The sequence below is a fragment of the Jatropha curcas genome, chromosome 5, assembly GCF_041381405.1.
Source record: "Jatropha curcas cultivar XTBG-Jc1 chromosome 5, XTBG_Jcur_1.0, whole genome shotgun sequence".
In the NCBI taxonomy this organism is placed as follows: domain Eukaryota; kingdom Viridiplantae; phylum Streptophyta; class Magnoliopsida; order Malpighiales; family Euphorbiaceae; genus Jatropha; species Jatropha curcas.
Genome location: NC_143155.1, coordinates 28,958,034 through 28,985,300, shown reverse-complemented (window position 1 = coordinate 28,985,300; position 27,267 = coordinate 28,958,034). Strand labels below are relative to the sequence as shown.

The 27,267-nt window shown below is 35.7% G+C and overlaps 7 protein-coding genes and 1 non-coding gene across 10 annotated transcripts; 5 read left to right on the top strand and 3 right to left on the bottom strand.

The window, feature by feature from the left end:
• Nucleotides 1-320: 320 nt before the first annotated feature.
• On the bottom strand, nt 321-2,951 carry LOC105642970 (cytochrome P450 86A8). The gene has a single exon (XM_012227980.4). It carries the CDS (start codon nt 2,438-2,440, stop codon nt 752-754), a length of 1,689 nt encoding a protein of 562 aa, XP_012083370.1. The 5' UTR covers nt 2,441-2,951; the 3' UTR covers nt 321-751.
• Nucleotides 2,952-6,061: 3,110 nt separating this feature from the next.
• Nucleotides 6,062-9,431, bottom strand: ORC5 (origin recognition complex protein 5). Its single transcript, XM_012227978.4, has 5 exons — nt 9,228-9,431; nt 7,984-8,846; nt 7,470-7,889; nt 6,641-6,956; nt 6,062-6,432 (listed from the first exon to the last, which is right to left on the bottom strand). Exons 2-5 carry the CDS (start codon nt 8,814-8,816, stop codon nt 6,382-6,384), a joined length of 1,620 nt encoding a protein of 539 aa, XP_012083368.1. The 5' UTR covers nt 8,817-8,846; nt 9,228-9,431; the 3' UTR covers nt 6,062-6,381.
• Nucleotides 9,432-9,963: 532 nt separating this feature from the next.
• On the bottom strand, nt 9,964-12,695 carry ATI1 (mesoderm induction early response protein). The gene is made up of 3 exons (XM_012227977.3): nt 12,524-12,695; nt 10,864-11,717; nt 9,964-10,301 (listed from the first exon to the last, which is right to left on the bottom strand). Exons 2-3 carry the CDS (start codon nt 11,695-11,697, stop codon nt 10,206-10,208), a joined length of 930 nt encoding a protein of 309 aa, XP_012083367.1. The 5' UTR covers nt 11,698-11,717; nt 12,524-12,695; the 3' UTR covers nt 9,964-10,205.
• Nucleotides 12,696-13,036: 341 nt separating this feature from the next.
• LOC105642967 (ribosomal RNA small subunit methyltransferase G) lies at nt 13,037-16,043 on the top strand. 2 transcript variants are annotated; one of them, XM_012227975.4, is made up of 9 exons: nt 13,037-13,194; nt 13,359-13,439; nt 13,941-14,030; nt 14,207-14,376; nt 14,845-14,914; nt 15,103-15,182; nt 15,303-15,365; nt 15,519-15,595; nt 15,719-16,043. In XM_012227975.4, the coding sequence occupies exons 1-9, from the start codon at nt 13,117-13,119 to the stop codon at nt 15,817-15,819; spliced, it is 810 nt and encodes a 269-aa protein (XP_012083365.1). In that variant the 5' UTR covers nt 13,037-13,116; the 3' UTR covers nt 15,820-16,043. The 2 variants fall into 2 exon arrangements, with proteins under 2 accessions (XP_012083365.1, XP_012083366.1); XM_012227976.4 differs by having other exon boundaries at nt 15,710-16,043.
• Nucleotides 16,044-18,209: 2,166 nt separating this feature from the next.
• On the top strand, nt 18,210-21,012 carry CYSC1 (cysteine synthase C1). The gene is made up of 10 exons (XM_089721873.1): nt 18,210-18,535; nt 18,899-19,008; nt 19,110-19,167; nt 19,275-19,538; nt 19,620-19,757; nt 19,834-19,885; nt 20,006-20,085; nt 20,198-20,257; nt 20,351-20,431; nt 20,771-21,012. Exons 1-10 carry the CDS (start codon nt 18,365-18,367, stop codon nt 20,867-20,869), a joined length of 1,113 nt encoding a protein of 370 aa, XP_089577999.1. The 5' UTR covers nt 18,210-18,364; the 3' UTR covers nt 20,870-21,012.
• Nucleotides 21,013-21,647: 635 nt separating this feature from the next.
• On the top strand, nt 21,648-21,735 carry TRNAY-GUA (transfer RNA tyrosine (anticodon GUA)). Its single transcript is given in 2 exon segments — nt 21,648-21,684; nt 21,700-21,735. It is a non-coding gene; the product is annotated as a tRNA-Tyr (tRNA).
• A 764-nt stretch (nt 21,736-22,499) lies between these two features.
• Nucleotides 22,500-23,631, top strand: LOC105642965 (LDL receptor wingless signaling/trafficking chaperone). 2 transcript variants are annotated; one of them, XM_012227972.4, is made up of 3 exons: nt 22,500-22,848; nt 23,093-23,221; nt 23,356-23,631. In XM_012227972.4, exons 1-3 carry the CDS (start codon nt 22,531-22,533, stop codon nt 23,533-23,535), a joined length of 627 nt encoding a protein of 208 aa, XP_012083362.1. In that variant the 5' UTR covers nt 22,500-22,530; the 3' UTR covers nt 23,536-23,631. The 2 variants fall into 2 exon arrangements, with proteins under 2 accessions (XP_012083362.1, XP_089577211.1); XM_089721085.1 differs by having other exon boundaries at nt 23,320-23,631.
• An 853-nt stretch (nt 23,632-24,484) lies between these two features.
• On the top strand, nt 24,485-27,122 carry LOC105642964 (rRNA 2'-O-methyltransferase fibrillarin 1). The gene is made up of 7 exons (XM_012227970.4): nt 24,485-24,639; nt 24,825-25,123; nt 25,307-25,405; nt 25,487-25,564; nt 25,686-25,862; nt 26,563-26,631; nt 26,769-27,122. Exons 1-7 carry the CDS (start codon nt 24,624-24,626, stop codon nt 26,943-26,945), a joined length of 915 nt encoding a protein of 304 aa, XP_012083360.1. The 5' UTR covers nt 24,485-24,623; the 3' UTR covers nt 26,946-27,122.
• The last annotated feature ends 145 nt before the right edge of the window (nt 27,123-27,267 follow it).

The following is a 27,267-nucleotide window of genomic DNA, read 5'->3' as shown; positions in this document are numbered from 1 at the left end:
GCGAACAATCCTTTTTATTAAAAAATGACATACGTACTTATTGGGCCCTTGTTTGGGCTTACATTTACATGAAAACTATGAAACTACGACATGATCTAAGGAAACAAAACGACACAGCCCTGAAGTTTCTGGTAGGAAAGTTTTGGTGAAAGAAGCCAAAAGAGAAAAAAAAAAAGCTTCAAAGAAATAACAATAAATTATGAGTGCACTACACAGGCAACTTCTAATTCAACCAGAATGATTATTCATACTGGACAAAAAAAACGCATATCATAACAATGTAACAATTGAAGAGCATTAACTATTCTCGTATCCAATCCTTTAAAAAGCACTTGCGAATTTTAATTAGATCCAACCAACAGTTGAAAGCCCAAATTATAAATAAACAATAACATAAATAAAGAATTTATAAAATTTCACAATGACTGCCCACTAAAAGCAAGAGTTAGTTTAAAAACCCACTCTACTCTTCTCTTTCCCCTCTCTCTCTCTCTCTCTCTCTCTCTCTGAAATAATAAAACTTAAATTATGTGATGGTTTATGACAATAGTATGTATAATATAAGTTGTAGCTCTATTAACTTAATTTCTGTGTCTTCAAAACACTCGTGAGAAACATAAATCACAGTTAAGCCTTATACTTGCCCTTCCCCACATGCAATTCAATTCAATTCAAAGACTCTTCTTTCCTCAGTATCACATGCAGTACGATCCATCTCCTTAAATACCCACCACCAAACTCACCAATAACCTTAAACAACACCAACTACCACCTCTTCGCCAGTCCCACCACCACCACCGCTAACGCCGTTACATCTAACGCCTATTCCTTCATTGTTTTTTTTATTATTCCCATGCAATAACTCTCCTTCTTTCACCTTCTTAATCAGTCTTGCTACACTTCCCTCCAAATCCCTCTTATGCACGTTAACTTTAAGCCCATCTTTCATAAACAATGTTAATGACATTTTCTGCTCTACCTTATGCCCTGGTACAATCGTTAACCTGTGCCGGAGCAAAACCGCTGCCGCCACCGACTTCATTTGCAAGTATGCTAAATCTTTCCCTAAACAGATTCTTGGCCCTGCATTAAATGCTACAAATTTATATGAATCATGATTTATAAACTTTTTTCCATCGGGAGATAACCACCTTTCTGGACGAAACTCCAAGCAGTCATCACCCCAAGTTGACCTCATCCTCCCCGTTGCATATATGGAATACGTCACTGACGATCCTGCCGGGACGAATGTTCCGTCCGGCAAAACATCGTCGGCGATCACATGCTTAGAGTCTTCAGGCACAGATGGGTACAGCCTTAGGGTTTCTGATAATGCTGCTTTTAGGTAAACCAAGCTATCAATTTCTTCAAAACATAACGGCTCATCAAACCAGTTTGACACGTCATCGCCACGTGTCTCGATTAGGACAGTGCATATTTCAGTCAATATTTTCTCTTCCACACATGGATTTTGGATGACCAACCAAAAGAACCAGCTGAGAGCAACTGATGACGTGTCACGTCCAGCAAGGATGAAATTGAGTGCCACGTGTTGAAGAAAAGTGTCTGTGTAGGATTCTTTTTTCTTCATGAATCTTGAGAGCAAATCGTCGTGTGGGTTTCCGTCATTTTTTTGGTTTGATAACTCTTTTTTACGTGCATCTATCACCGCCGTTAGGTAGTCGTCAAGCTGGGTTAGGCTTCGGCTCAAGCTAACTTCCATGCCCAGCCGAAGCCATTTCTTTAGCTTCCACAATACTTCAGGCAAAATAAACCGTTGAAGAGAGGCTTCAGTGGCTCGATCAAAAGCCGTAGCAAAGTTGTTATCTGGCAGCCCCGGCGAGCATGTTTGTGGGTCCCTCCCAAAAGCCAAGCCACATATATTATCGAACGTGAGCCGAAGCAGTGCGTCTTGAAGATCAATCGGCTCAGCATTGAGCTGGGCGGCTTCAAGAATTGGGCAGAATCTCAACTTTATGGCTCGGGTCACCCAGCGAGCCATGGCTTGGCGCAGAGTCCTGGTGGTAAATTCAAGTGCAGCAGTCTTACGCTGAAACAGCCACGTTTGGCCATCCGAGTTGAAGATCCCTTCTCCGAGAAAATCATGAAACACAGCCTGCCACGTCGGACCTTTGGGGTAATTATCAAACCGGGTCTTCAGGATATGCTCTATATTTTTCGGGTCACACGTGACAGTCACGAGACCTTGCTTCTTAGCGAGAAACGGAATTGCACAGATGCAGGTCTGGTACGTGCCACCGCACGCGCGGAGGTTGTCGCAGATCCAGTCATGCAAGCGATCACTATTCTCAATCAAATCAGGAAGACTACCCAATAAGGGATATACACGCGGACCCTTTAACGACCGTGAGATGAAGGTGAACCACAAAAGATAAGCAGTGACGGCCGATAAAAGCAACAATGCCGTAGATATATCCATGGCATATCCCAGAAAGCAAAAATAAGCTAAAAACTTTTGCTTTGCTTTTCCTGTATATATAGGTGTATATATATATATATATATGTATAAAAAAATGTACCTTAGAAAATGAAAAAGAAAGAAAACCCAAAATCTCTTTTTTTTTTTTTTTTGAAATGGAGATTTTAGGTTTTCAAACTGTACAAGAAATGAAGGAGGTGAAGGTGCATGTTTAGTTTATGTGGAGTGACAGAAGATAGCAGCAGCAGCAGTAGTAGTACAAAAAGGAGAGTAATGAAAGAGGAGATTTATAGGTGAAATGTAGTGAAAGCAATAATTGAGGCCAGACTGTGAATCTTGAAATTGCACCATTGCTTTCTTTCTCTCTCTCTCTAATCCCATAAATGCAATGAGAAGGAGGTCGTTGAGTCTTTGAAGGCAAAAACCGGCATTGATATCTATTCTTTTTTCTTTTTTCTTTTTTACCTTAAGAAACTAATCTAGCAAAAACCTCAACAGATTGACCAATCTCTCTCTCTATATATAATCTGTGCACACCTAATTTTGCAGGCAAGAGGAGGAGAGTCTTAAATTCAAGCATTGAATAATGAAGAGAAATTTAATGAGTTTAGTTGAGGAACTAAGGCAATATAGCAGAGAGAGAGAGAGAGAGAGAGAGAGAAAGCAAGCAGAAAAATTTTAAAAAGAAAAAGGATTTTGCTAATCAAGTGTCCATTGTGTTTTGGGACCTTAATAGGAGCTTTGTTGGTATGATCATATGGAAATTAAAACAATAATTAAAATTAACTACATAAAGTTTTCTTTTATAATTAGTCTTAGAAGGAAAATGGGCTTGTCATTGAGGCTTTTGGTTAGTGTTCGTTGAGCAACCCACCACCGATTCAAATTCAATTGTAGCTTTCTCGCTTATTTTTTTTGTTTTTATATAGTACAAGTTTTATCTTTGTCCTAAGAAAATTAAACTTTCAACCCAGTAAAAAAATTAAAAAAAAAGAAAGAAAGAAAGAAAGAAAGAAATCAATCTGTGATTCTATCGCACAGTTTTGACCTTGTTTGTTAATACTTGTTGTTATGATAAAAAAAGGTGTGCCTGGCTTTTCTGATGCTTGGTGGCTGGTGGTGGATATATCTGCATGATAGAAAGTCAAATCTACATTCTTTGTTCACCTTACCTGAAGTCCTTCACCAGTCTGCACATTGGAATGCCCATTCCTTTTTTTTTTTTTTTCAAACATGTGGATAGAATTTAGAATTTCTCTTTACTCCCACTCTCAATGTCTAAACAATTTTCAGATCAACAAAAATGATTGACTAATGGGTGGTTGTACTTTTATACGAACTAGCTAACTATATTGTACTAAATTGAATTACAATAAACCAACAACGTGTGATTCCGGTAATTAACGATTTCAATCTTTATAAGAGTGAAAACATAAGTTTGATGTATGAAAAGCACACTCTGTGAGAAGGGCAAAAAAAAATTTTTACATTCTACGGCTAGAAGGAGATTTATAAAAGATATTAAACCTCCTTACTATAAAAAATAAAAAGGAAATTACAATTAGTTTATACTCTCCTAATTACGATTGATAGTGAGTACAGCTCATTCGAATGCGTCAACCGCATTCCACTTAATTCATACATAAAAACACGAATACAGGACGTTAGAATCTGTTTCTAATGTTTGTCTTGAATTCGAACTCGATTTGAAAAAAAGTAAAATCCCAATCAGTCTAAAACCGTGCAGGTTATGAATAGAAAAAAAAAAAAAAAAAAAAAAAAGGAATCGAAATTGGTAAAATTTGATGCAAGAAGATGTGGGTAAGGTGATCAAGATGAAATTATAGATTCAAGGACAGTTGACCTATCCTGATCTACTGATATAAAAATTGAAAAACTACAGATGTTATGAGATAAAGTAAATAAATGGGTGGGGGACCAAAATTAGTAAGTAGGTGATATTTTACAAAGGTCGATGAAGCTACCTCTTTTCACAATATTCAAAATTCAATCCGAAAATGAATCCCATCTGCTGTATCAAATAGGCTTATTATAACGAATCAAAACTAATAGTAATAATAATAATAATAATAAATTACAAACAAAAATAGATTCACAACTAGATAGAATTCATTAACAAATGGGGGATTGAATGTTTTGAAAGACAATGGAGATTTTCATGTTATGCGATTGAAACATGCTTTGTGCTCGTGTGGGTGTCATCAAGTTGACTTGGGATCAATAAATATGAATGTCATTGGAAGTCGATCACAAGGGTTGACATTTTCTGTTTCGCTTCAAACAAGGCATATCTGCAGACTCATACTCATACATTCATTCAAAAAATATAAAAATAAAAAAAACAAAGGAAAAATTGCCATTTTTTATAGACCTTGACCATCTTCGGTGCCTTTGTTTTTTAAACTTTAAAGACCATAAATTATATTTACACATTAAAAAAAGAAGAAGAAAATATGGAGAAAACGTGTGGCTATTGGCTTAACTTAGGTGAGCGGTTGATGGAGAGGAAGTTAGGGTCTTTTTTTTTTTGGCATGTGATGAACTTTTCAAGAGAAACAATGACAAATTTCAGGCGTCTGCATCAAATTTTAGATGCATTCATAACAGTGCAACACAAAAATAAGAATTGTCCAGAACTCATAGTCGTTTTCGATAACTTATTGTGAAAAAGAAGTTTATTCAATCAGTTAGGGTATATAATTAGAAGGTGGATGACAAAGCATATGACATGACTACCCAAAAACAACAATAACAATACTATTATATATTTGTGTGTCCAAAGACACTACACTTGTATCATTTTTTTACATCTTCACTCATTTTAGTTAGAAGATCTTCAAAACTTCTAAACTAAATTTTCAAAATGAAATGAAATGAAATGTAAATGTGCGTTTGGTACGGAACATTATTACAAGGGGAATCACTAAAAGGATCAATATGAAAATATTATATTTAAATTAATGTTTTGAAAAAAGATGAAGGCATAATCTTTTTTTTTCCCCCTTTAATTCTAACCCCTCCCTTAGGAATTTCTATTCTTTTTCCTATTTCCTTCCCCTCTCTTATGCTAAGTCAACCATGGATGGCGAATTGAGATTTTATTTTCCGTTCCTTTTTATTTACTTAATGTATGACCGTTGTTATCAAGTCCAAAACAATTTGTACTTTATAATTTAATTAGGTGACCAACCAACTACACAGCCTCAGTGATTTCACCTTCTTATTTCATTTTCTACATAAATTCTTTACTAGCCAGTCCGTCCAATTTCGAAAGCACTGACAAAGACAAAATTGAGTTGTGTTTGAACCTTACCCCCCTGTCATAATACTAGTAGCTTCCCTAAAACTTTTATAGGGATAGACCCACCATATATGGGACATAGACAGATAGCCTGTCCTTCCCTTTCTTTAATTCCATCTCACCTAAAATCAACTAGAACTAGCTTGCACTTATCTCGGATATTACAGTTACTAAGAAGAACGGCCAAATAGAAGCAAGAAGTTCATCTAGGACAAGGTTAAAGACACATCAGCCGATATATGGCAAATTACTGTCTACATTTCGAAACAAACAAGACTCCAGAACTAGGATCCAGAAAATAAAAAAGAACAAGCAAACAATCATTGCATTGCAGGAGGTGAAAAATAACAGCAAGTCATTGCCTTTCCAGAAACTAATATGTTGTCACTTGTCAGATACTAAATTAGCTTTTCTAAACCAGCCCCCTTTCTTCTTTCAGTGGATTACAATAATTATTCAATTCACTTAGTAATAAGATGTCATGATAACCTAAATATGCACATGTACATTCCATAAAAACTTAGGATTGTTGTCAGAGACTGTAGCCAATAAAAGCTCGTTACCTCTCAAGCTTCTGTATGGTTGATCTTTAAGGAATACTCAATGACATTATCAGATTTTATCTTCTGTACAAGTAATTTGGCAGGGGAAACTTCAGGCTTCTAGCTACCTACAATAGATTTCAAGCAAAATTTGGGAATGAGTAGGGAAATATATTTAAATAAAAAGAAGGAACATCAGGCTCCTGCTATTTGCTATACATACAAAGATGATAGAATAGTACAACTGTATAACGAGGAAAGCAAATGGCGAAATCATGATTTTGTTCCTAGAATAATGATGTGTAGAATTCAATGTCAGAAACTCAAAAGGGTTACCTTCAAAGCCAACTCTTCTGAAACTGTAGACCGGTATCTAGTTGAACCCTCCAAAGGGCAACTTCCTCCTTTAATAATAAAATTAGCATCACATAGGCTGGATAATTGCATCAGAACATCAGACGTTAGTCCACTATCCCCAGCTTCAACTCCAAGCAAATCATTTTCTTGTTCTTCTTCATCAAGTGAAATGCCAATAACAGAGGATATACATTGAAATATTGCTAGTAACCTCTCCAATGGGAAAGTCCCAGGTCCTTTCATGAGTAATTCCTGTTCTGCTGCTTCCTTCTGCTCCATAGATTTTTCAGAAGCCCTAAGCAGAAAATGTTTCAACAAGACAATAATATAAAGTTTGGCATGATGTGTTCTGCAAGGTGAAATGAGGTACTAGCTCTTTTGGCTACAGAGTAACAAAAATATGCTCCTTTAAGGATGTACCTATTTCTATGATAAGCATCATTCCATATCTTAGTAAATAGTATAGAACAGTGAGATCTTGCAATAACAATTTTAACCAAATGAAAACTGTTTTAGGACATTCAAATCAACACATGCCTCAATCATAAGCATATGGCAGGACATCTAAAGCTAACAGTATCAGTAATGCTGATAAGAAGATGTGAACTGGAACCTAGCATATATTATTTATGCCAGACTAAGCATTCTCCATTGCCTGGCGCAAATGACAGAGAAATAAGAAAGTTGCTAGCGGGTTTTTATTCTAAAAACAACCGGAGCAATTCCAGGTTAACCAAAGAAAGGGAAAAAAATAGAAGTGCAGATTGATGCATTACCAAGCAATCCACCAAATTGTTAATGCACTTACTTTCTTTTACGTTTGCGATTATCTGAACCCCCAGTTGAATCAAAGAGGGATGCATCAAGGGTAGCTGGGTTTCTTGAAGCAAGGAATGCTGAAATAAGAAGATATTTTGCAGAAGTCGACATATGGAAATCAACCTTGGCAAGATCTTCACTGCATCCTGACTTTCTTATGCTGCCTTTCTGCCTTTTCTCCTTGTTGGATTCAACTTCAAGTGAAGACTGAGAGGGAACATAAAATATCTCATTCAAAGAAGGGGCAATATGTGGCTGGAAATGACTGAACAGCCTTCTTTTCATCTCTTCATTAGGTACATGTTCCAAATCTCTTAAGGGTTCACAATATTTTCTGAACAATGGTGAAAAGGCAGTAGCTAACTCATCCACTCGTCTAGTAATTCTACAAAATGGTCTGAGCACAACACTGTAGACAAAAGTCAAAAGAATATTTAATAATTATATGATGTAAAGCTAAGATTGAGGAGAAAGCACAGAAAGAAAGCAAATAACATTCTTACTCAAGGAAGAAGGAATATAGCTTTCTATTTGCTTGGTTTCTCAGGAAAATTTGGCGAAGATCTTCTTCCATGTACTCTGAAAAATAAACAGGAGTAGGCTCTATATATCCCATAGTTGAGTAGTATGTATCAGGTGAAGTACTGCTAATATATATAAGCCCCAGTTCAGGCATCTTCAAGATATCATAAAGCTTAAACATAAAAGGTAATATAGTGGAGTTTTTATCCCAACCGCGAACAAGCTCCAAATTGTCTAGTATCAAGTAGAGCATACTTCCATCGGGCCGTGAAGCCAAGTTGTTTGAGCTTAATTTCCCTGAATTCCCCTTGAGATCATCAATGACGCTCACCAATGCTTCACGAAGAAAATTAACAAAATCAGATGGCCTTTCACACCGCTTTGAACTCGAATACCCATTGGCTGCATTCTTTGTATGAAGCAACAACTGATTTAAAATGGATTCAAACAAGATGCGAGGACTATAACAAGTCCGGTAGCTTGCATAAACAAAAGGGCGATTTAGATGCCTAAAAATCTGGAGAATGATACTGGTTTTTCCAGTAGAAGCACCTCCATAAATAAATATAGGAAGCATGGGGGAGTTCACTGGACCCAAAAGTCGTACTATCTCAGAAATCTGACCTCCTCTAGCAGGAAAACTAGATAGCAGATCATCAAAGCTCAGGCGTTCCCCTCCAAATACGAGATCATTGATTGTGGGATTGTAGGGTTCACATCTTTTAGTTTTCTCAATCTCATCGACAGTAGCAGCAGCTGAAGAAGATGACCGAGTTGTTCTTCTCGTAATCTTTGGACTTTCCTCTTTACCCATTTCATTAGAACTGTGCAGGAATCATGTTTTCTGGAGCATAAATTTATAAATGTGGGTCAATTTTTTAGCGAGCAACAAAAATGCATAATAAAAAATAAAAATAAACAAGAAATATTGCCTGATAAAGTAGAACGTAATACGAGAACTGCTAAACTACATAGAAAAATCAAAAAGACCCCAAAAATTGCTCATAACAACACGAATAACATTTAAAAACAACACTAGGAAAAATGAAAACAGAAACCCAATTGAAACGGGAGTGGATGGAAAATAAGCCTTGGCTGCACCAGTTAAGCAATACTTGAGTTGATAGACGAAATAGAAACGTTGTACATTATATCCATTTTCTCGGGAACTAATCAGAGACACACAAAAGTAATGCAATGAAGAAGATGGAAGATCGAGGATTACCTGATAGAAGATCGGTAGGAGAAATTGCCGGAGTATAGAAAAACCGGCGCTTCGTTGATGTAATTATGCAGTCGAAACCCTAGTTTCGTTGTACGGTGGCTATGGATATTTGAGAAGAAAAAAATTTAGGAAATAAAAATGTGAGACGCTTTTTCCCGCCATGAGCAAAAACAATCCACGGGTGCAGGTACACGGATAAACTACAAAATTTAGCACCACCTTTGATAACACGTGGATCCATCTTGCGGAAGCTACAATTGGTTTTGATTTTAACCGTTCTATTATGCGTAACGTTAGATTTTTGAGATTTAAATCCTGAAACTTACCTGAAGTATTTTATTTCAATTCCTAAATTTAAAAATTCAAGCAAATAATTTTAAAAAATTTTATATCCAAATTCAATATTAATCATTTAACAGTCAATTTCTTATAGCTAATATATTTTATAATCATTAGCACAAAGACTATATATAATTACTTATTTAACTCTTGATGAATCAATTTTATTCATTAATTACCGTATCCAATTATATTTGACAATTTCCATGATAGAAAAAGTATGATTTATTGTGATTTGAATTGTTTATATAAAAATATTCGATTATTTCAATTGAAATTCATTAAAGAATTGAACTCAACTGTCAATTATCTTTAACACAAAAGAATGCCGCTTGATACACCGTAATTTTTAATTTCGGGCAGAAAAAACAAATCATTGCCGGTAATAACTCCAAAGTGAAATAGAATCATAATTTATGGGTTTAGATGCTTAGTTAGAACGTACCAATATGTGCGAAGATAAATAAATTGCAACACTGAGCCACAAACTAATATGCCACCATAATTACAAAAGCACATCCACCACAAACTTTCAACACGCAATTATTCATCTTTGTCATCAGAAAAATATGTCAACCACACAGCAAAATATATTAATAGCCACCTTGAGATACTCTCCCCAACTTTTTCGTCATCGTCTTAATTTTCATTCGAGGAACTTCCTCTTATACGTCGATGGCCACCCACAATCACATCCTTAAGTCGTGATATAGGTCCCAGCATCCTGCCACTTTTCTGTCAAAAACGCAAAACAATCATATGTCACTGCCAGTAGAATCTCCAGGTATAAAAAATCATGAGTACGAGTCTCAAGACATCAGCAACACATCATAATAGTAAGCAGGTAACAAACACTGGCAAAACTTGGAGTTTCAAACAACTACATTTTCTCATTACCAAAGGTGCAAATCTTTGAGGTTGTAAAGAGCAAATTCTCTGGTTGTTTCATTGCTGGTAGTAGTGGTAGGTTACTTTCGATACTCGCGTAATAGCAATATGCACAAGTCAGTGAAAATTCGGCGGACAGAAAGATACCAACAAAAAGTGCTAAACCAACCCAAGCCGTGACTTCCATATAATGAAATGGGGAATACCTATTAAATCACTCCAACTAATAAATTTAGAGGACCTTTCAGTACAGTGTTTCCATCTCTCTGTCTTTCCAGTGATCATAGGATGCAATGTCAGAATACCATAGAAGAGAACAAGCTTAATTCAAGCAGTCCGTCTCTCTATAGTAAAATCCATTTAACCTTCAGCCTAAATAACATAAAAGAAAAAATTTGGGGAAAAGTACCTCATTGATGCTGGCCTGCCACTTGAGTTGCAAAGCCCGCCACCTTTCTTGTTGCCAGCGCTGTCCAAGAATCACAAGACCCATGACAGCAGCTGCAACGAAAATGGACCAAAATGCATTCGTATCTTTTGCATGAGTATAGAAGGAAGCTGCCCTTCTCTTCCACCAAGCTTCACATGGAAGGTCAGACCCATCGTATTGATCATCTTTAGCAGTTTGAGAGTGAGAACTATCTGTAGAGAAATCCAATTCCTGCTCAGATTGTTCACTTGCTTCATGAATACCCAGGTTATCCTCATATGTGGCTGAACCACCAAGCTCAGTTTCACTATGGAAGGAACTAAATGTGGCAGCACTATATAAACTCTGTTCCTTTTCATTTAGATTTAACTCTGGAAGAGTCATGCTTTCTTCAAATTCAGCCCCAGAGATGGGTAGTCTGTTACCCTTTTCATCAAAAATCTGTATCCCAGGGAACTCTTCAGATTCATGCTTCGGTGCCCAAATTTCGTCATCCTTCCCACCAGATTTATCCCCTTCTTGCACGTCAAGTTCAGAGGCAGCATTCTTCCCAACTTGCTCATTTAAAATCTCGCTTTTATCTCGTTCCAGTGGTAAATTCTCATGCTGGCTTGGTGGAAAGACAAAGTGCCCAGACATGAACAAGGCACGGGAAGTTTCTGCTTCATCCCCCACATATGCATTATCCTTGTTTTCATCTTTCATTTCCACTTCATTAGGACCAGGAGCAGCAGCATATGTTGATGCCGTAAGTGAAACAACTTCCCACTCATTCCCGCGAGGAACATTCTCCCCTCCTTCATTATCTGCCATCCTCCAGACCTTATACCTTCCTGAATTTACATACATACTCAAAATATTGAGAAAATATAGAAGTCTTTGAGAAGATTACAGCGCAACAAAAGCAAGTGATAATTTTGTCCCACATGTTGCGATTTGCTTATCAGCCACAGGAAATGAAGTTAAGGCATGAAATTACGTTAAAAAAAATTCTAGGTGGATTATTTTTTTTTTTTTTTTTTTTTTTAGGAGAAAATGAATTCCAAAATTATATAGACAACAAAATCTACCAAACACTCAAGCATTCGAATTCATTAAAAAATCAGTCAAATGCATAACCTAATTGTTTGAAGACTCGGTTATCCTAATGCAACACATATTAAAAGTTTAAACACTGATGATCAGGATGACGTTCAAAATACAAGCCGGGAATAGTTTTTCAAAGAATATCAGACCTCAACCAAAACATAATACCAGTATATATTTTAAGAATTTATCATATATGCTATTATGCATGGTCAATATAATCGATGACAAAGATGATTTCTACCAATCACAAAAACTCAACAGCAATGAATAAGATCAATCAGTCGATTTAAAAAAAAAAAAAAAAGAACCCTAACCTAATCTAGTCATCGAGTAAACCAACAAGCTTTGAATATCATAGACAACCAATCAAAATAAAACACCAGGAGGATTCAAAGAACTTATTGAGCACAACTTCAAGGAAAAACAATAAATCATCAAATCAAAAAAAAAAAAAAAATCATAATCAAAAGTGCTCAAGAGGATAAGATCTTTTGAAAAAAAAAAAAAAACAGTAACAAGCAACAGAGATCATTTCAGGCATAATACTCACAGAATTGCAAGCGAAAGAGATCTGCGACGAGAACCGGGAATCGGAGATGAAGATTATGACGTTTAGATGAGATTGAAACCGCCTAGAGAAAAATACAGAGACTAGCTTTATGCATATTATACTGGAATTTTCGAGCAAGGAAATCGAGTAACCCGCGGAACCGGTTGTTTTTGGGTGGAGGGATGAGGTTAACTGGCCTTAGTAGGTAAAGTGCGTCGTTTCGTTGGATAATATCTAGTTTACCCTATCTGGCCGATAACTGCCCTACGCGTAGGGAACAATCGTGGCTACCGGTTTCATAAGTAAAAATTAAAATTCTGAAAAATGTATTAAGTGAGTGCTTGCGTGTGACGTGGGTATAAGGTATTGTAATTTTTTTTTTACTATTCAAATATTTAATTCGGTCGGAATCGGAACCATGTCCTATTTGCTCAAAACGACATGTCACTAGAACAAATTAAAACGCAGTCGCATATGTCTGTTTGTATTAAGCAGCAAGGGTAAAACAGGTATATAAGAAGTCGAGTGGCGGGTACTGAAGAACGATGAGAGCGTGTTATCTTTAGAACTGCAACAGAGAGACCGAGAAGAAAATGGGGGATCTCTACGCCTTGGACTTCGACGGAGTTCTGTGTGACAGCTGCGGCGAAAGCTCTCTCTCTGCAGTCAAGGTCTCCTCTCCTTCTATCCTCTTCTCTGCTGATAAATTGGAACACGAAAAACTTCGGAAATGAAAGCTGGATTTGAATTTTTAGTTTTTCTTCATTTTATGGGTAGTGCTTTTTTTCCTCTTATTCTGAATTTACTTTCTATTTTTTTATGCATTATTTAATAGGCTGCCAAAGTGAGATGGCCGAGTTTGTTTGACGGTGTGGATTCGACCACGGAAGAGTGGATTGTTGATCAGATGTATATTGTAAGTCCTTACCTAACTTATTGAAGCTATATGATTATTTTCACGTTCCCAAATATTTAAAGGTGCTATTTTGAGTTCTCTCTTCATTTCAGGATTTTTGTTCAAAATTTCACCCCCTAATGTGAATTTCCAAAAAAAAAAAAAAAAGAAAAAAGAAAAAAAAAAAAAGAAATAGCAATCTGAATGCCTAAATGTATTTACTTTGTCAATGATTTGATGATTGTTTATGATGTGTTGTAGAGATGTTGGTATTAGTTACTTTTATGGTGACAACATGAACACCATTGCTTCTGGTGTTAATTGATTCTGCAACGCCCATTCCAATACTATTAAGCAGCTTTATTTGATTAGAAAGCATCGTTGACAAATTCTCTACAAAGACATGAACCTGTTGCCTTCTAATTTCTTGTTTATCATTTTTCATTTGCAATGACAGAAAAAGTGAGTGAAAAGAGATTATGTTTGATGTCTGAAGATAATTAATGGCTTGTGTTGTGGCAGGTGCGACCTGTGGTGGAAACTGGATATGAAAATCTGTTACTTGTGAGGTTGCTCCTTGAGATGAGAATACCATTGATTCGGAAGTCCTCGGTGTGTATATATTAGCAGAAATCTTGCTTAAAATTATCTGCTGGATATAGAAAAACTAAAGTTATTTCGACATTTTATCTTTGTTCTTGGCAAGGATAGCACTAATTTTAAAATTATTTTAACCTGTATTCATTTTCTTATAATTGGTATGATGCTTGTTTTCAAAATTTTGCAAGGTAGCAGAGGGACTAACAGTAGAGCGGATATTGGAAAACTGGTTGAAGCTAAAACCTGTCATTATGGAAGAATGGGGTGAGAATCATAGAGATGATTTAATAAATCTCTTCGGAAAGGTCAGGGATGAATGGATGTATAAGGACTTACCAGCATGGATTGGAGCAAACAGGTATTTCAAATATTTCATTCAAGTTTTTAGAGATGGAACAAATCACTGACACAATTATTTTTCTACCAAGTTGAACCGAAAGCTTTATGGGACCAAAAGGTACCATTTTCATTGTTATTGTTTTAGGAATTTTCGGAGTTCAATTCCTATGCATGTAGGAGATATTAGGCTTTATACATAGCAAATTTTGCTTCAATTTAGGAAGTGTTTGACAAGAATATAATATCTCTGAATGATAAACTTGACCATTATGCATTTCTCTCTGAACACTGCATGTAAGGTTTAGGCTTTATCATTCTGGGTAGCATTTGATATTGTGGAGTAGTTGTTATATCTTTCTGAATAAGCTTCTACGGATTTTTCACCAAATATTCTGTAATGCAAAAGCTGTTATGTGATGTAACATTCTGTTTGTTGTAATGCATAATGATCAGCTCTCTATCTGACTAGAGGGTGCCTTTTCTGCAGATTCTACCCAGGCGTTGCTGATGCTCTAAAATTTGCAAGCTCTAAGGTTTATATTGTCACCACGAAACAGGTATGACGTGTTACCTTTTGTATCTTTAACCTAATAAAAATTGGCTTCTTGTGACATTGGAACTCAAAACATTTCAATCCTTATCAGGTTTTGGAAGGGAAGAAATAAGTTTGGGGATTTGAAGATATTGAAAACATTTTTATTGTCTTAATCCTTTACCCCTTTTCCCTTGTTCTCCATTGTTTCAGAGCCGGTTTGCAGATGCTTTATTGCGCGAGCTTGCTGGTGTAACAATTCCATCGGAAAGAATATATGGTTTGGGAACTGGGTTAGTATGTAATTCTTGAATGTTATTGGGAAAGCTAAGCTGTTATGCTGGCTCTTTGCTTCCAGTACTTAGGGAGTTCTTTTACTTCATTCATGCCCTCATTCTGATTGCTGTTTTCAGTCCCAAGGTGAAAGTGCTGAAGCAACTTCAACAGAAACCAGAACACCGGGGGCTGACACTGCAGTAAGATGTCTTGATGACTTGCTTTTGGTCATTAATTATTCTCTTGATGGGCCTTTGCCAATTTTGCGATCTTCTGGCATCTCATTAATTTTTTTCTATCTTTTAAACTTGAATAAAAAAATGAAAAATTGACTCTGCTAAGCTATATTTCAGTTTTGTGGAAGATCGACTTGCAACCCTAAAGAATGTCATAAAAGAACCAGAATTGGATGGATGGAACTTGTACTTGGGTATCATCTTATCTCCTGTTAGCTGTACCTTTGTTTTTTGTCCTTCTATCTTTAGTTTTGAGGGATGCTGTGCACACAACATATCTACTCAATTTGGTTGCTAAGATTGATCAGTTTGAACAGGGGATTGGGGTTACAACACTCAGAAAGAGAGAGAAGAAGCAGCCAGCATTCCCAGGATTCACCTTCTCCAGCTCGCTGACTTCAGTAAGAAGCTGAAATAGATATAGGATCACCATGTGTCAGATTACCCTATTCAAAGGCGAAAAATGGTATTGTTTTATATTTACATATACTGGAGTTTGCGTAAACAGCGATTAAATCCAGGAATTTCTCCTCAAACATCTCATTTATATTGTAAGTGAAAACGCATAACCAAGAGCTAGCATTTTAAATTTATGGGCAGCAGTTCAATTGAATTAGTGGTAAAGCTGATCGGCTTGTGTTATATGTCTGTATTGATGATGGTGAGTTGATGACGGTTATTGTTATGGGCTTGGGCTCTGGGCTTCGGCAGGAATTGCACTTTTTTTCGTTCACTGACTCCCATGTTTTCCTCAAACGACCGGTTGAAAATAATTTGTGTAAACAAAATGAATAGTCGTCGTTTTCTTTGAAGTGCTTAAGCTCAGCGGCATCTCAACTGCCGAAGTGACAAGTCGTTTCCAAATGCTGACGGGTAAACTTTCATTTAGTGAATATCAGGACCAACATGTTACATATGAAGAAAAGGAAAACCAAAATTCCGGTAATTGGAGAACAGAGAGAGAGATTATCCTAATAAATGCCAAGCAAGGTAAGCTGCATTTGGATTCTTGTGACCGTCCTCTATTGACGCATATACGTAATTTATTTCTGAATAATGTTTTTTCTTTTTTTTTTTTCTGGGTTTTATGATTTGCTGATTTTGAGGCAAACTTGTGGACATATTCGTCAAATTCAAATTTAATATTTCATGCCGCCTGCAAAGACCATTTTTGTCGTAGAAGAAGAACAGATAACTGGTTCTGTTTGGTGCTCAGAAAGAAAGAAACAGAAAAGAGAATCAAATTGACCCATTGGATATAGAGATAATTGATTTAATGCCATATTTATTTTAAATTATTTAAAATACTAATCTATTTCTTTTTGACCTTTTTCTATAGGGAAAAAATAAAAAAAAAAGAAGAAGAAGAAAATGAATGTTTAAAGTTCAAACAAAGAAGCAATCAGAAAATGCCAAAAAGAATCTCTGTATTAATGATATTTCCATACAAGAATCTGTCTCCTTTCCCATTGCTTTGTTCTAGATGGCGTTGTATAATTAAGCTAAACAGTTTTGTTTTAAGAGATAAATCGTAGTATTTTTTTTTTTTTTTTTTTTGTATTATTTCCCCTCCTAAATTAAATTTTCCCCCTAATTTTGATTTCACGTTCCGCCACCGTTAATAGCTGCAGAGGCATGTGAACTCTGAAGTCACTTCTTATTTAATCACAAATATGTTTATTTAATTTAGCTAAAGAATTAAATTTGAAATTCCTTTCCTCTGCATTAAACAAATAAATGAGCCGGCTGGAGGCGGTTCCATAAAATATTTAACTACAGAAAATATCCAAAATATCCTTCAAAAAAAAAAAAAAAAAAAGAAAATATTCAAAATAATTTCCTAGTAGTTTAGCGGCATTGATTCACCACTTTGATTCCATAGAACTCGAATTTGAATCTCACTTACCACAAATCACTGTTTTTGCAATTACATTTTTACTTATTTTAATTTTTGCCACTCATAATAAATAAATATATAGATTAAAATATTATAAATAAATAGCTTAAATTTTTCTTAGAAAGTATAGCTTGATTTTTTATATTCATTCATACCCAAATTATATCATTTAAAACTATTCATTTGTTTATCTTTTTATTTAATTAAATAATTTAAAGTTACATTAAAAAAATTATAGTGTTAATAAATCCAACTTTGAGAAACAATTTATATTTTAATCCGTGTTAAATCAAAACTCAAATATTTTGTTTTGACCCTTGAAAAAAGAATCATAATTCTTTCACTAATTAATTTAAATTTCAATTGCCTTTGGGAAATAATTTTTACATTTTAAATAATATTTTATAAATAATTTAGTTTCTGTTATTTATGTGTGAACTTAAAAAAAATAATAATGTAGATGAGTTATATAAATTAATGAACAGGTATTGGGATGGTAGAGTGTCAAATTCTCTAGCGTTTGCTAAAAGAATTGATTGTGTTGTCACCATCAAAAGGGTCATCACATGCAATGAACCACTGGCTGAAGGCCCACATTCAACTCAAGGATTTCCGGGTTTGGTATTTGTCCATTCTGTATGGCTGCTTAAAGAAATCGACAAAATGAGCAATTATTTGATGCTGCAACCTCTATTTTTGTTATTTTATATCTTTTTATTTTTGAAAAAAAAAGTTTTTTAATTTTTTTCAAGAGAAAAAATTAATTTTAAGCATCTATCCAATTCATATAGGCACAATGCAAAAGAAAATATAAAATATGAAAATGATAAAAAAATTTGATAGGAAAATATTTTTATAAATAATATTTGAAACTGATATGAAGTGAGTGCCTACGTATTAATTTTCGAAGTAAGCATATATTTTATTATCCATACAATTCCGGAAAACAACGTTATATAAAGGATGTCTTAATGCCCGTCCTCCGCGCTTGACTCTTTATCCACTGCTAGGGGCTGCTTGGCCTGTCATAGTGTAAGGGTGCTAAGATTTTCTCAAGTCTCCTGCAATGGCTGCTTTTAGGAATTTCTTGAAGAAAAAAGCTTTAACATGCAACGAGCTTCCACTGCGGAGATTGTTCTCCGGCGAAGCAGCTGTTGATTCTTCTTCTTTTGCTCAAAGAGTCAGGGATCTGCCCAAAAAACTTCCTGGAACTAAAATCAAGACTGAAGTTTCTCAAGTAATTCTCTCTTTCTGCCTTGATCCTATCATTTTATTCTAATAATTCTTGGCCTTTTCTGGCTTTTCTATTTTCCTTTTTTATCTGTCATCTCTATGATTTATTCCTGATGAACGTTTGATTTTGTATATGATCGATCATTCTTTTCAGTGAAATCAGATTGATACTCTTGTCTTTTTTTGTTCCTTTATTTTCTACTCCAATCGTTAATGCTTTTATCTTGATTTTGTTTTATAACCTGCTGTGAAGGAATCACTATCAGTTACTTTCTTTAATTTCTGGGGAATTTTTCTGAAACCATATGCTACTCAAGACTTATTTTCTGTTTCTTCACTGATTTTTTTTCTTAAAAAAATATTTCAGCTCATTGGGAGAACTCCCCTGGTATATCTTAACAGAGTGACTGATGGATGTGGAGCATATATTGCTGTCAAGCAAGAGATGATGCAACCAACTGCCAGTATCAAAGACAGGTACGTATTTATTTGGTTATTTTCTATCTTTCGTTTAAATTGTTTGAAAATATTCTAACGGTCAAAATTAGATGATAAAATTATACTTACTTCCTGCACAGACCAGCCTTTTCAATGATCAATGATGCAGAACAGAAGAATTTAATCACTCCTGGAAAGGTCTGCTCAATTTTTTTTTTTTTTTCCCATAAATCATCTACATCTGTATTTTTTATTTATTTTTTTTTTTTTTTGGTCTCTAAATTATGTGTTTTGTGTTTTATTAGACTACCTTGATAGAGCCAACATCTGGTAATATGGGTATTAGTATGGCATTTATGGCAGCCATGAAAGGGTACAAGATGGTTTTAACTATGCCCTCGTACACAAGCTTGGAGAGGAGAGTGACTATGAGAGCGTTTGGAGCTGAGCTAATTCTCACTGATCCCACCAAGGGAATGGGAGGAACAGTTAAGAAAGCCTATGATCTTTTGGAATCCACACCAAATGCTTTCATGCTACAACAATTTGCAAATCCAGCAAATACTAAGGTGCACAATTTTAAATTGAATCATCAAATTTCCAAATTAGTAAATGTTAAATTGATTTCTGACCTTAAAATGGGAAAACAGATCCATTTTGAAACTACAGGTCCTGAAATATGGGAGGATACACTTGGACAAGTTGACATCTTTGTAATGGGAATAGGCAGTGGGGGAACAGTCTCCGGCGTTGGGCAGTACCTTAAATCCCAAAATCCTAATGTCAAGGTATGTAATTAAATTGCTGCAAGCTATTTGGTTTTATCTCTTCCACAATGTTTTAAAATTGGTTGTATCATGGTAGATATATGGAGTGGAGCCTGCTGAAAGTAATGTGCTGAATGGTGGTAAACCAGGTAAGGATTTTATCATTTTTCAAGGGACCAAAATAGAGTTTTTAGTAGGTGTAAAATCCTTATTAGCCCTTGCCCTGGATGGAGAAGTTGCAATCTCAGATATTGTTTCAACATAAACAGGTCCTCATCATATTACTGGAAATGGGGTTGGATTCAAACCAGACATATTGGACATGGATGTAATGGAAAAAGTTCTCGAGGTAAGTATTTCTGTGTAGAAGCAGAGATAAGAATGTAGAAGAATGAAATGAAAGGCATCTTTAATGTTTGAAATTTATATGACAAACTTACATTACAATGCTTAAATGGCAGGTTAGTAGTGAAGATGCAGTAAATATGGCTAGAAGATTGGCATTGGAGGAGGGGCTTATGGTAATAACTCGATCCATAGATTTACTTCCAAGTTTTGATTCTTCTGTTGTAATTGTTGAGTGAGCTTGTGTTCTAACACTATGGTTTGTGTAGGTGGGAATTTCTTCTGGAGCCAACACAGTTGCTGCACTTAGACTTGCTAGAATGCCAGAGAACAGAGGCAAACTCATTGTGGTGAGAATAAATAACTCCACCCCATCTCTAATGTGGGATCTAATTATGCAAATGCTTTGATGCGGATAACGGGGATGTGACCTGCTGATTTTTGACAAAAAAACTATGTTTGCTGCTTATTCCTTATTGCTTATTTTCTTTGAATAAATGGGGATTCATATTTAAATAAAGAAAAAAAAAATGAAAGTAGGTAAAACATGCTTTCTAACGAGTATTCTTTGTTCTAAGATTCATCTGTCTAAATATTTATGATTTGATGACTAAAGCTTGTGATAATTGTGTCTTGATTGCTTCAAATACAAATTATTTGATCAACTAATTTGCTGTTTTGAATTTCAGACAATTCATCCAAGTTTTGGCGAACGATACTTATCATCTGTCCTTTTCCAAGAACTGAGGCAAGAAGCTGAAAATATGCAACCAGTTTCAGTTGACTAATTTTTTTTTTTTTTTTTTTTTTGCAAACGGATTGATAAATAATAAAATGCTAAATCTCTCGTGTAACCATTTACTAGTTTACCTGTGTACTTGTTACTCTTTTGAGTTAAAATTATATATCCCAAGCATTGATTGATCATAAAGCTCAATTATCTGATTGAAGTTCTATAATATGGCATCAGTTAATTCTCAATTGCCCATTTGTCCCAGTAATGACTCGTCTTCAATGAAAAAGAAAAAAGAAAAGAAAAATCTCATCTTCAACGGAAGAGTCATTAATGACTCCGCAACTGATAATCCATCAACATCTTCCCACTCCTAGTCATGATTTCATTACATATACACTGGACATAAAAGAATCCTCCACACTCATTTATTTCACTGGATTGAAGTGCAAATGAGAATGAATATCCCCTCAGTTGTTTTCCGGAACACATGAAATTCCGAGGAGGGAATTGTCAGCTATGATGAAGGAGACAGAAAATTACTATTCTCTTTCAACTTCTTTTGCTGTTAAAGTTAAGAAATTGCCCTGAAAATGTTGAAGAAAGATAACCTCAAATTGTCAGATATCTAGTATAAGCTGCATTGGGATTGGAAGGAAACTAGATATCAAAGTCAACTGCAAAGAATGGATGAAAAATGAAAATCAAAGGGCATTCAAGGTTAAAAAAAAAACAGAAAAAAGCACGGGGCGACAAGGTAAATTACACATTGAGCATTTAGGCCTGCACTGAAACATCAGTTATTATCAATTTATGTTAATATTGCTCAGCAGCCGACCTTAGCTCAGTTGGTAGAGCGGAGGACTGTAGTTGTAAAAAATTGTCATCCTTAGGTCGCTGGTTCGAAAACGGCAGGTCGGATATTTAATTTTGTCGAATATTGTCTTTTATTTTCTCAAGAATTTCCATTTATACGGAGAAAAGTCAAAAAAAAGCCAGATGCTTTTCCCAGTAACATTCAAAGCTTTTCCTGAACCATATAATATATCTATAATGATTCTGGAAATTAACTCTTCAACCAACCGACCTTAGCTCAGTTGGTAGAGCGGAGGACTGTAGTCGTACAAAGCTGTCATCCTTAGGTCGCTGGTTCGAATAGGCAGGTCGGAAATTTAGTTTTTCGTTTTTCGAATATAACTTTTATTTTGCCCCTTTATTTTTTATTTTCTCAAGGAACTTCCATTTATATGGAGAAAAAAGAAAAAAAACCAGCATACTTTAAGGCTTAGCTTTCCCAAAAACATTGTAACATTTATCTACTAAACCAGCTTCGGAACCGTATATTAAAGCAAGCTTGCGTAATAAAGCATCTGCAAATCGGCTCTGAAAGCTATAGAATCGTTATTCTCGTCAGCATTTGGAAACGACTGGTCATTTCGGCCGATGAGATGCCATTGAAGTTCAAGGCTTCAAGTAATTCAAGAAAACAACGACAACTCGTTTCAACCGGTCGTTTGAGGAGGAAAACACGAGAGTTTGATGGAAGACAGCAAGTGGGCTTCCTTACATATTATGTTCCCTTTGTTATTTACACTTTGCTCAAGTCCAATACCAGCCCAAGCCCAATGACATAATAGTCACGGTCATCATCTCGCAAAACCTATATATATAAAATCCAAACTCTATTAAGCGTTTGCCCAATTTCACACATTAATCATGACCAACCTTCACATTATCACTCTCCTACTTCTGCCCTTAATCTTTTCCCAAAATGGCCAGCTTTTCCGATTCGCCGAGGGTGGGAAGCGCAAAATCCACATAACGGACGATCTCGACGGCGTGATTGACGACGAGGAGGATGAGGCCTGGAAGCAATGGGGCCAGCCATCAACGCGCTCTTCTGATGAATCTGATCTACCACCGTCCGAGTTGGACAAAATGGACGTATGGCAGATCCAGGAATTTATGAAGAAGCAGCAATACGGGCAGGTTTTTGGATTCGTTAAGCTTCGTTTGGGTGTTCGCCGTACTCAGGTAAATTGAATTTTGATGCTTTGCTATTTTTGGCTAAAAGCGCACTCTTAAGCAGAGTGAGGTATACCTATGATTCTTCAATTTTTTTCCTGATCTACTTAGATTTTTCATTTTTCTTGGGTATGGAATTAGAAATATTGATAGGATTTATGGAATTCGAGGTGAATTGATTGAAATTGTAGGAAATGGGTTGTTATGAATTCAAAGTTCAAAGAATTGTGAAACGGCTTTACCTGGATTTCAGGATACGGTAGCTGAGATTGCTATGAAATGGACCAAAGTTCTAAGAACTGGTGCAATTGGGGTGAAGTTCACAGGTGTCGATAGCAGCACAATCATGTTCAACCTGGAAAAAGCCCGACATACGAAGGAGGTGAGTGATTCCTAATTTAGTTCTTTTAATCTTTGTTAGTTCTTAATCTATGTTTTTGGTTTGGTATGCAATTAACATCTGATAATATATTCATTTAGCACCCATCTTTCTTTCCCGTCTTTCTTCTAACCCAGTTGAAGGAATTCATATTCAATGAACCTGAATCTTATGAGATAAAGATCGGGGATAAAGTCTACCGTAGGCCTGGAGACCCTCCTTTGGAAGAAGTTATTGAGCAGCTTCGAAGTGAGAAGGTGAAGGGTAATGTTACTACTCCCTCCAAGGACAATGAACATGTGCAACAAGAGTTGTAGTTTTCCAGGAATCCTCCTTTATTGCAAAATCAATTTACTGTAAATCTAACTTATGGGTTATGTAATATAACAACTCGCCATCGGCCTTTCCACTCATTCTCCTTAATCTTCCTCATTACTATATCATTTAAAACCTGCAGATGTTCTTGATTTTTTTTTTTCTTGGAAGATGTATATGTTCCTTTTTTTTTTTTTTCTATTTGGAATTTTATACTGAATTTGAAATATTGCAGGTCCGTTCCCTGGAATCACCAAAACAATAATACACTATATTTGGAAAAGCATATTCTAAAATTACTTCAACCTTAAAAAATATATATGTATCATCTTCAATGAATAAGGAATTAAGACCTCATCAACTGATAATCCATTAACATCTACTTATTTCCAATCATAATAGGAGAAACTTCCTTTATTCATTCATTTCACTGGATTCAAGTGCAATTAAGATCAAATATATCCTATCTTATGTTGATCCTAATAAATTTTATACTAAAGAGACAGAAAACTACTACTTCTGTGTCATAACCCCGAAAATGGCAAAGAAAGATTACTCCAATTTCTCAGATTGCTAATCTTATCGGACAATTGATCAGGAATTGGTCAAAAACCCAAAGGCACCCAAAAGCACAAAAAGAGGTTAGATCCAGCGGGAAAATTTTCGGTTTCAAAATCAAGGCTCATCATGCATTTGGATATGGCCCTGCAAATTGTTTGATGCAGTAGGTTTCAATAGGATAGGCTTATTAATTCAACGGGCCTATATTTATAATTAAACGGATGAACAGTGGATTTTGGGCTGGAGGCCCGGCTTGTGGTCGGGCCGTTTTTCCATGACACTGACCTAGTAATTATAATAATTAACTAAATAAGCGTCCTTAGCTCAGTTGGTAGAGCAAAGGACTGTAGACGTATTTTGCTATAACAAGAACTGATCACGCTGTTCTCGCTTAACCTGTCATGAAAAAGAAAACCCTAACCTGCACCTAATTTTTCATCGCCTATAAAAGGGTCCTTTATTCTCTCTATCTTCTACTTACAGTCTCAGTCCGTTGCGTTTAAAGTCTTCAGACCTTCAAGACTCAACAATGAGACCTCCAAGAGGTAGAAAAAACATCCCTTCTTTGTGTGAAAAAAAAAAAAAAAAAGTAGAAAAAATATAGAATGCTATGTTTGGTGTAGTATAATTTAATATTATTTTACTGCGTTCATGTCACTTCTTGATCAGTTTTAACATGCATAATACTATTTTTTTCTTCTGTTTGCTCTTTTTATTCTCAAAAACTTAGGCCGTGGTGGAGCTGTTGGGGGCAGAGGCCGAGGTGGCTTTAGTGGTGGAAGAGGCCGTGGTGGAGGCGGAGGTGGTGGAAGAGGCCGTGATGGAGGCAGAGGTGGTGGAAGAGGGCGCGGTGGAGGCAGGGGCAAAAATGCTGGTGCAGGAAGGATGATAGGTGAAAGTAAGGCGGTAATCGTTCCACATAGACATGAAGGGGTTTTTATTGCCAAGGGTAGTAAAGACGATGCTCTTGTTACCAAGAGCATGGTCCCTGGTGAATCTGTTTACAACGAGAAACGCATCATTGTTCAGGTTTTTATTTCTTTTTATCAAATTATAACAGCAATTATTATTATCTTGTGCTTTAAGTTACCATAGCTATTCTCGATATATGATTTTTTTAGCATTGATTAGCCCATCTGGAATTAATGTTATCTCATAATTTTTATTCTGACTTATTTATCAAACTCTATTTATTTTATTCTATTTTCTTAGAACGATGAAGATAAAAGCAAAGCAGAATACAGGGTGTGGAATCCATTCCGATCAAAATTGGGGGCTGCAATTTTGGCCGGTATTGATGACATCTGGATTGTAAGTACCATATGAAATTTGTTTCTGGTTAATTGTAGTTCCGATTAATTTTGTATTTATTAATATTATTACAATTTTAAGGCACCTGGTACTCGAGTTCTTTACCTTGGAGCTGCTTCAGGAACATCTGTCTCTCATGTATCTGACATTGTTGGACCTGTGAGTGGGCTATAAAACCCACTTCTCTTGAATGAAATATATTCTGCTCTCTATTTTTTTAGATTGCTATTAGCTGAAATGATCTTATCTCGTCCTGTCATATATGCTCTATACAATATAGACGGGAGTGGTATATGCAGTTGAATTTTCTAACAGAAGTGGGAGAGACTTAGTAAACATGGCCAAAAAAAGGACTAATGTTATCCCCATTATTGAGGATGCTAGACATCCATCGAAGTACCGAATGTTGGTTGGCATGGTAGATGTCATTTTCTCTGATGTTGCTCAGCCTGATCAGGTTTGCTCTTCTTAAGCTTTTGCGATCTTCTTGTTTGTTCGATCTGTGTTAGATACTAAAATTTTGGATTTCCATATTACAAATCTTGTTTGGCCGTGTGGAATTGCAATATATTAATCGCTTCTGTCCTGTTTTTGTATAATCATGCATGTGATGGTTTACTCAGGGATCTGTAATGATGGAATGTCTGAGTTTCTGATGCAATGATTTCTAAATTTTGATATTATTATTATTATTTTTTTTTTTTGCAGAGTTTTCTTTTAAGTTTTCATAATTTTAATAGAAAGTTTTGAAAATTGGATTTATAGTTTTATCTAGGATCGTGCATTTGTTTCAGCAGTGCATACTGATTGTTCATTGTAGCTGAAGCAAGCTTCCTTTATTAAAGAAGCTTAAGTACTCAGTTGTTGTATAATATAATTAGGAGCTTGTTAACTCCATGTGTCAAAGAATTGCCTGAGATATCGACTCGTAGGAACCTATGAAAACTCTGTTGATAGTTTGGTTATATGCTAATTAATGAGCATCTTATTCTGTGTATTTTATCCTCTTGGAGTCAGTCTCCTCTTATTCATAAGTGCCGCCATTTTCAAATGTTCCTGGACAATCGTAAGTGCGAACATATTTTAGGACAATGGATGTGTTTATGCATGTGGCATTAGCATTTCCCTTTTTTGCTATTGTTTCCCTTTGTTTTCAGGCAAGAATTTTAGCTCTGAATGCAGCTTATTTCCTCAAAGTAGGAGGCCATTATATTCTATCAATTAAGGTTTGCTGTTTACACTCTCTTAATACATATTCGTGCTTTTCTGTTGATATAAAAACAACAAAAAGCACAAAAATGTGGTCTCTGGTGGCTGTGATGTTGTTGAAATTGTCAACATTTTCTCCTATATTACTTTTCAGGCAAATTGCATCGACTCCACTCTCAGTGCTGAAGAGGTATATGATAAGGAGGTGGAGAAATTGAAGGTGGATCTTTTGAAGCCTATAGAGATGGTGACACTAGGAGATTATGAGCGAGATCATGCTTGCGTGGTTGGTAGTTACCGGGTGCCAAAGAAACGGAAACCCAATGCCTAGTAGCATCTAGAAGCTAGACTTTTACCATGCTATTCTCCTTTTTATTTGAACATCTCATGTATCCATTGAGATTTTTACTAGGAGTTTTACTTTTATGTTATGTGGTCTCCAAAGCCAAGACTGAATTTAGCAGGCCCTTAGTGCCAATTTGAATCGGACACAATTTTCAGCAGCAAATTCCTGAAACTGTATCCATTTTTGTGTTCATTTGCTTTTGTTATTGTTGCAGCAGGCGAAGCCCAAATATGCATACATGTGGTTTCAGAAATTGCAATCATTTAATTCTGCCAAAACTCATCAAAATTTTGCTTTGGTTGATATG

Bases quoted from the DNA above. Each gene is read 5' to 3' on its own strand.
- LOC105642970 (XM_012227980.4), bottom strand. From the start codon at position 2,440: ATGGATATATCTACGGCATTGTTGCTTTTATCGGCCGTCACTGCTTAT.
- ORC5 (XM_012227978.4), bottom strand. From the start codon at position 8,816: ATGGGTAAAGAGGAAAGTCCAAAGATTACGAGAAGAACAACTCGGTCA. The intron at 7,890-7,983 runs GTAAGAATGTTA...TTTTGTCTACAG, and splicing joins CTATATTCCTTCTTCCTTGA to TGTTGTGCTCAGACCATTTT. The intron at 6,957-7,469 runs GTAAGTGCATTA...TTTTCTGCTTAG, and splicing joins AATCGCAAACGTAAAAGAAA to GGCTTCTGAAAAATCTATGG.
- ATI1 (XM_012227977.3), bottom strand. From the start codon at position 11,697: ATGGCAGATAATGAAGGAGGGGAGAATGTTCCTCGCGGGAATGAGTGG. The intron at 10,302-10,863 runs GTACTTTTCCCC...CGTTTTTGACAG, and splicing joins GGCAGGCCAGCATCAATGAG to AAAAGTGGCAGGATGCTGGG.
- LOC105642967 (XM_012227975.4), top strand. From the start codon at position 13,117: ATGGGGGATCTCTACGCCTTGGACTTCGACGGAGTTCTGTGTGACAGC. The intron at 14,031-14,206 runs GTGTGTATATAT...AAATTTTGCAAG, and splicing joins CATTGATTCGGAAGTCCTCG to GTAGCAGAGGGACTAACAGT. The intron at 15,183-15,302 runs GTTAGTATGTAA...TGCTGTTTTCAG, and splicing joins ATATATGGTTTGGGAACTGG to TCCCAAGGTGAAAGTGCTGA.
- CYSC1 (XM_089721873.1), top strand. From the start codon at position 18,365: ATGGCTGCTTTTAGGAATTTCTTGAAGAAAAAAGCTTTAACATGCAAC. The intron at 19,009-19,109 runs GTACGTATTTAT...CTTCCTGCACAG, and splicing joins ACTGCCAGTATCAAAGACAG to ACCAGCCTTTTCAATGATCA. The intron at 19,886-20,005 runs GTAAGGATTTTA...CAACATAAACAG, and splicing joins GCTGAATGGTGGTAAACCAG to GTCCTCATCATATTACTGGA.
- LOC105642965 (XM_089721085.1), top strand. From the start codon at position 22,531: ATGACCAACCTTCACATTATCACTCTCCTACTTCTGCCCTTAATCTTT. The intron at 22,849-23,092 runs GTAAATTGAATT...CCTGGATTTCAG, and splicing joins TGGGTGTTCGCCGTACTCAG to GATACGGTAGCTGAGATTGC. The intron at 23,222-23,319 runs GTGAGTGATTCC...ATATTCATTTAG, and splicing joins AAGCCCGACATACGAAGGAG to CACCCATCTTTCTTTCCCGT.
- LOC105642964 (XM_012227970.4), top strand. The intron at 25,124-25,306 runs GTTTTTATTTCT...CTATTTTCTTAG, and splicing joins AGAAACGCATCATTGTTCAG to AACGATGAAGATAAAAGCAA. The intron at 25,406-25,486 runs GTAAGTACCATA...TACAATTTTAAG, and splicing joins GTATTGATGACATCTGGATT to GCACCTGGTACTCGAGTTCT.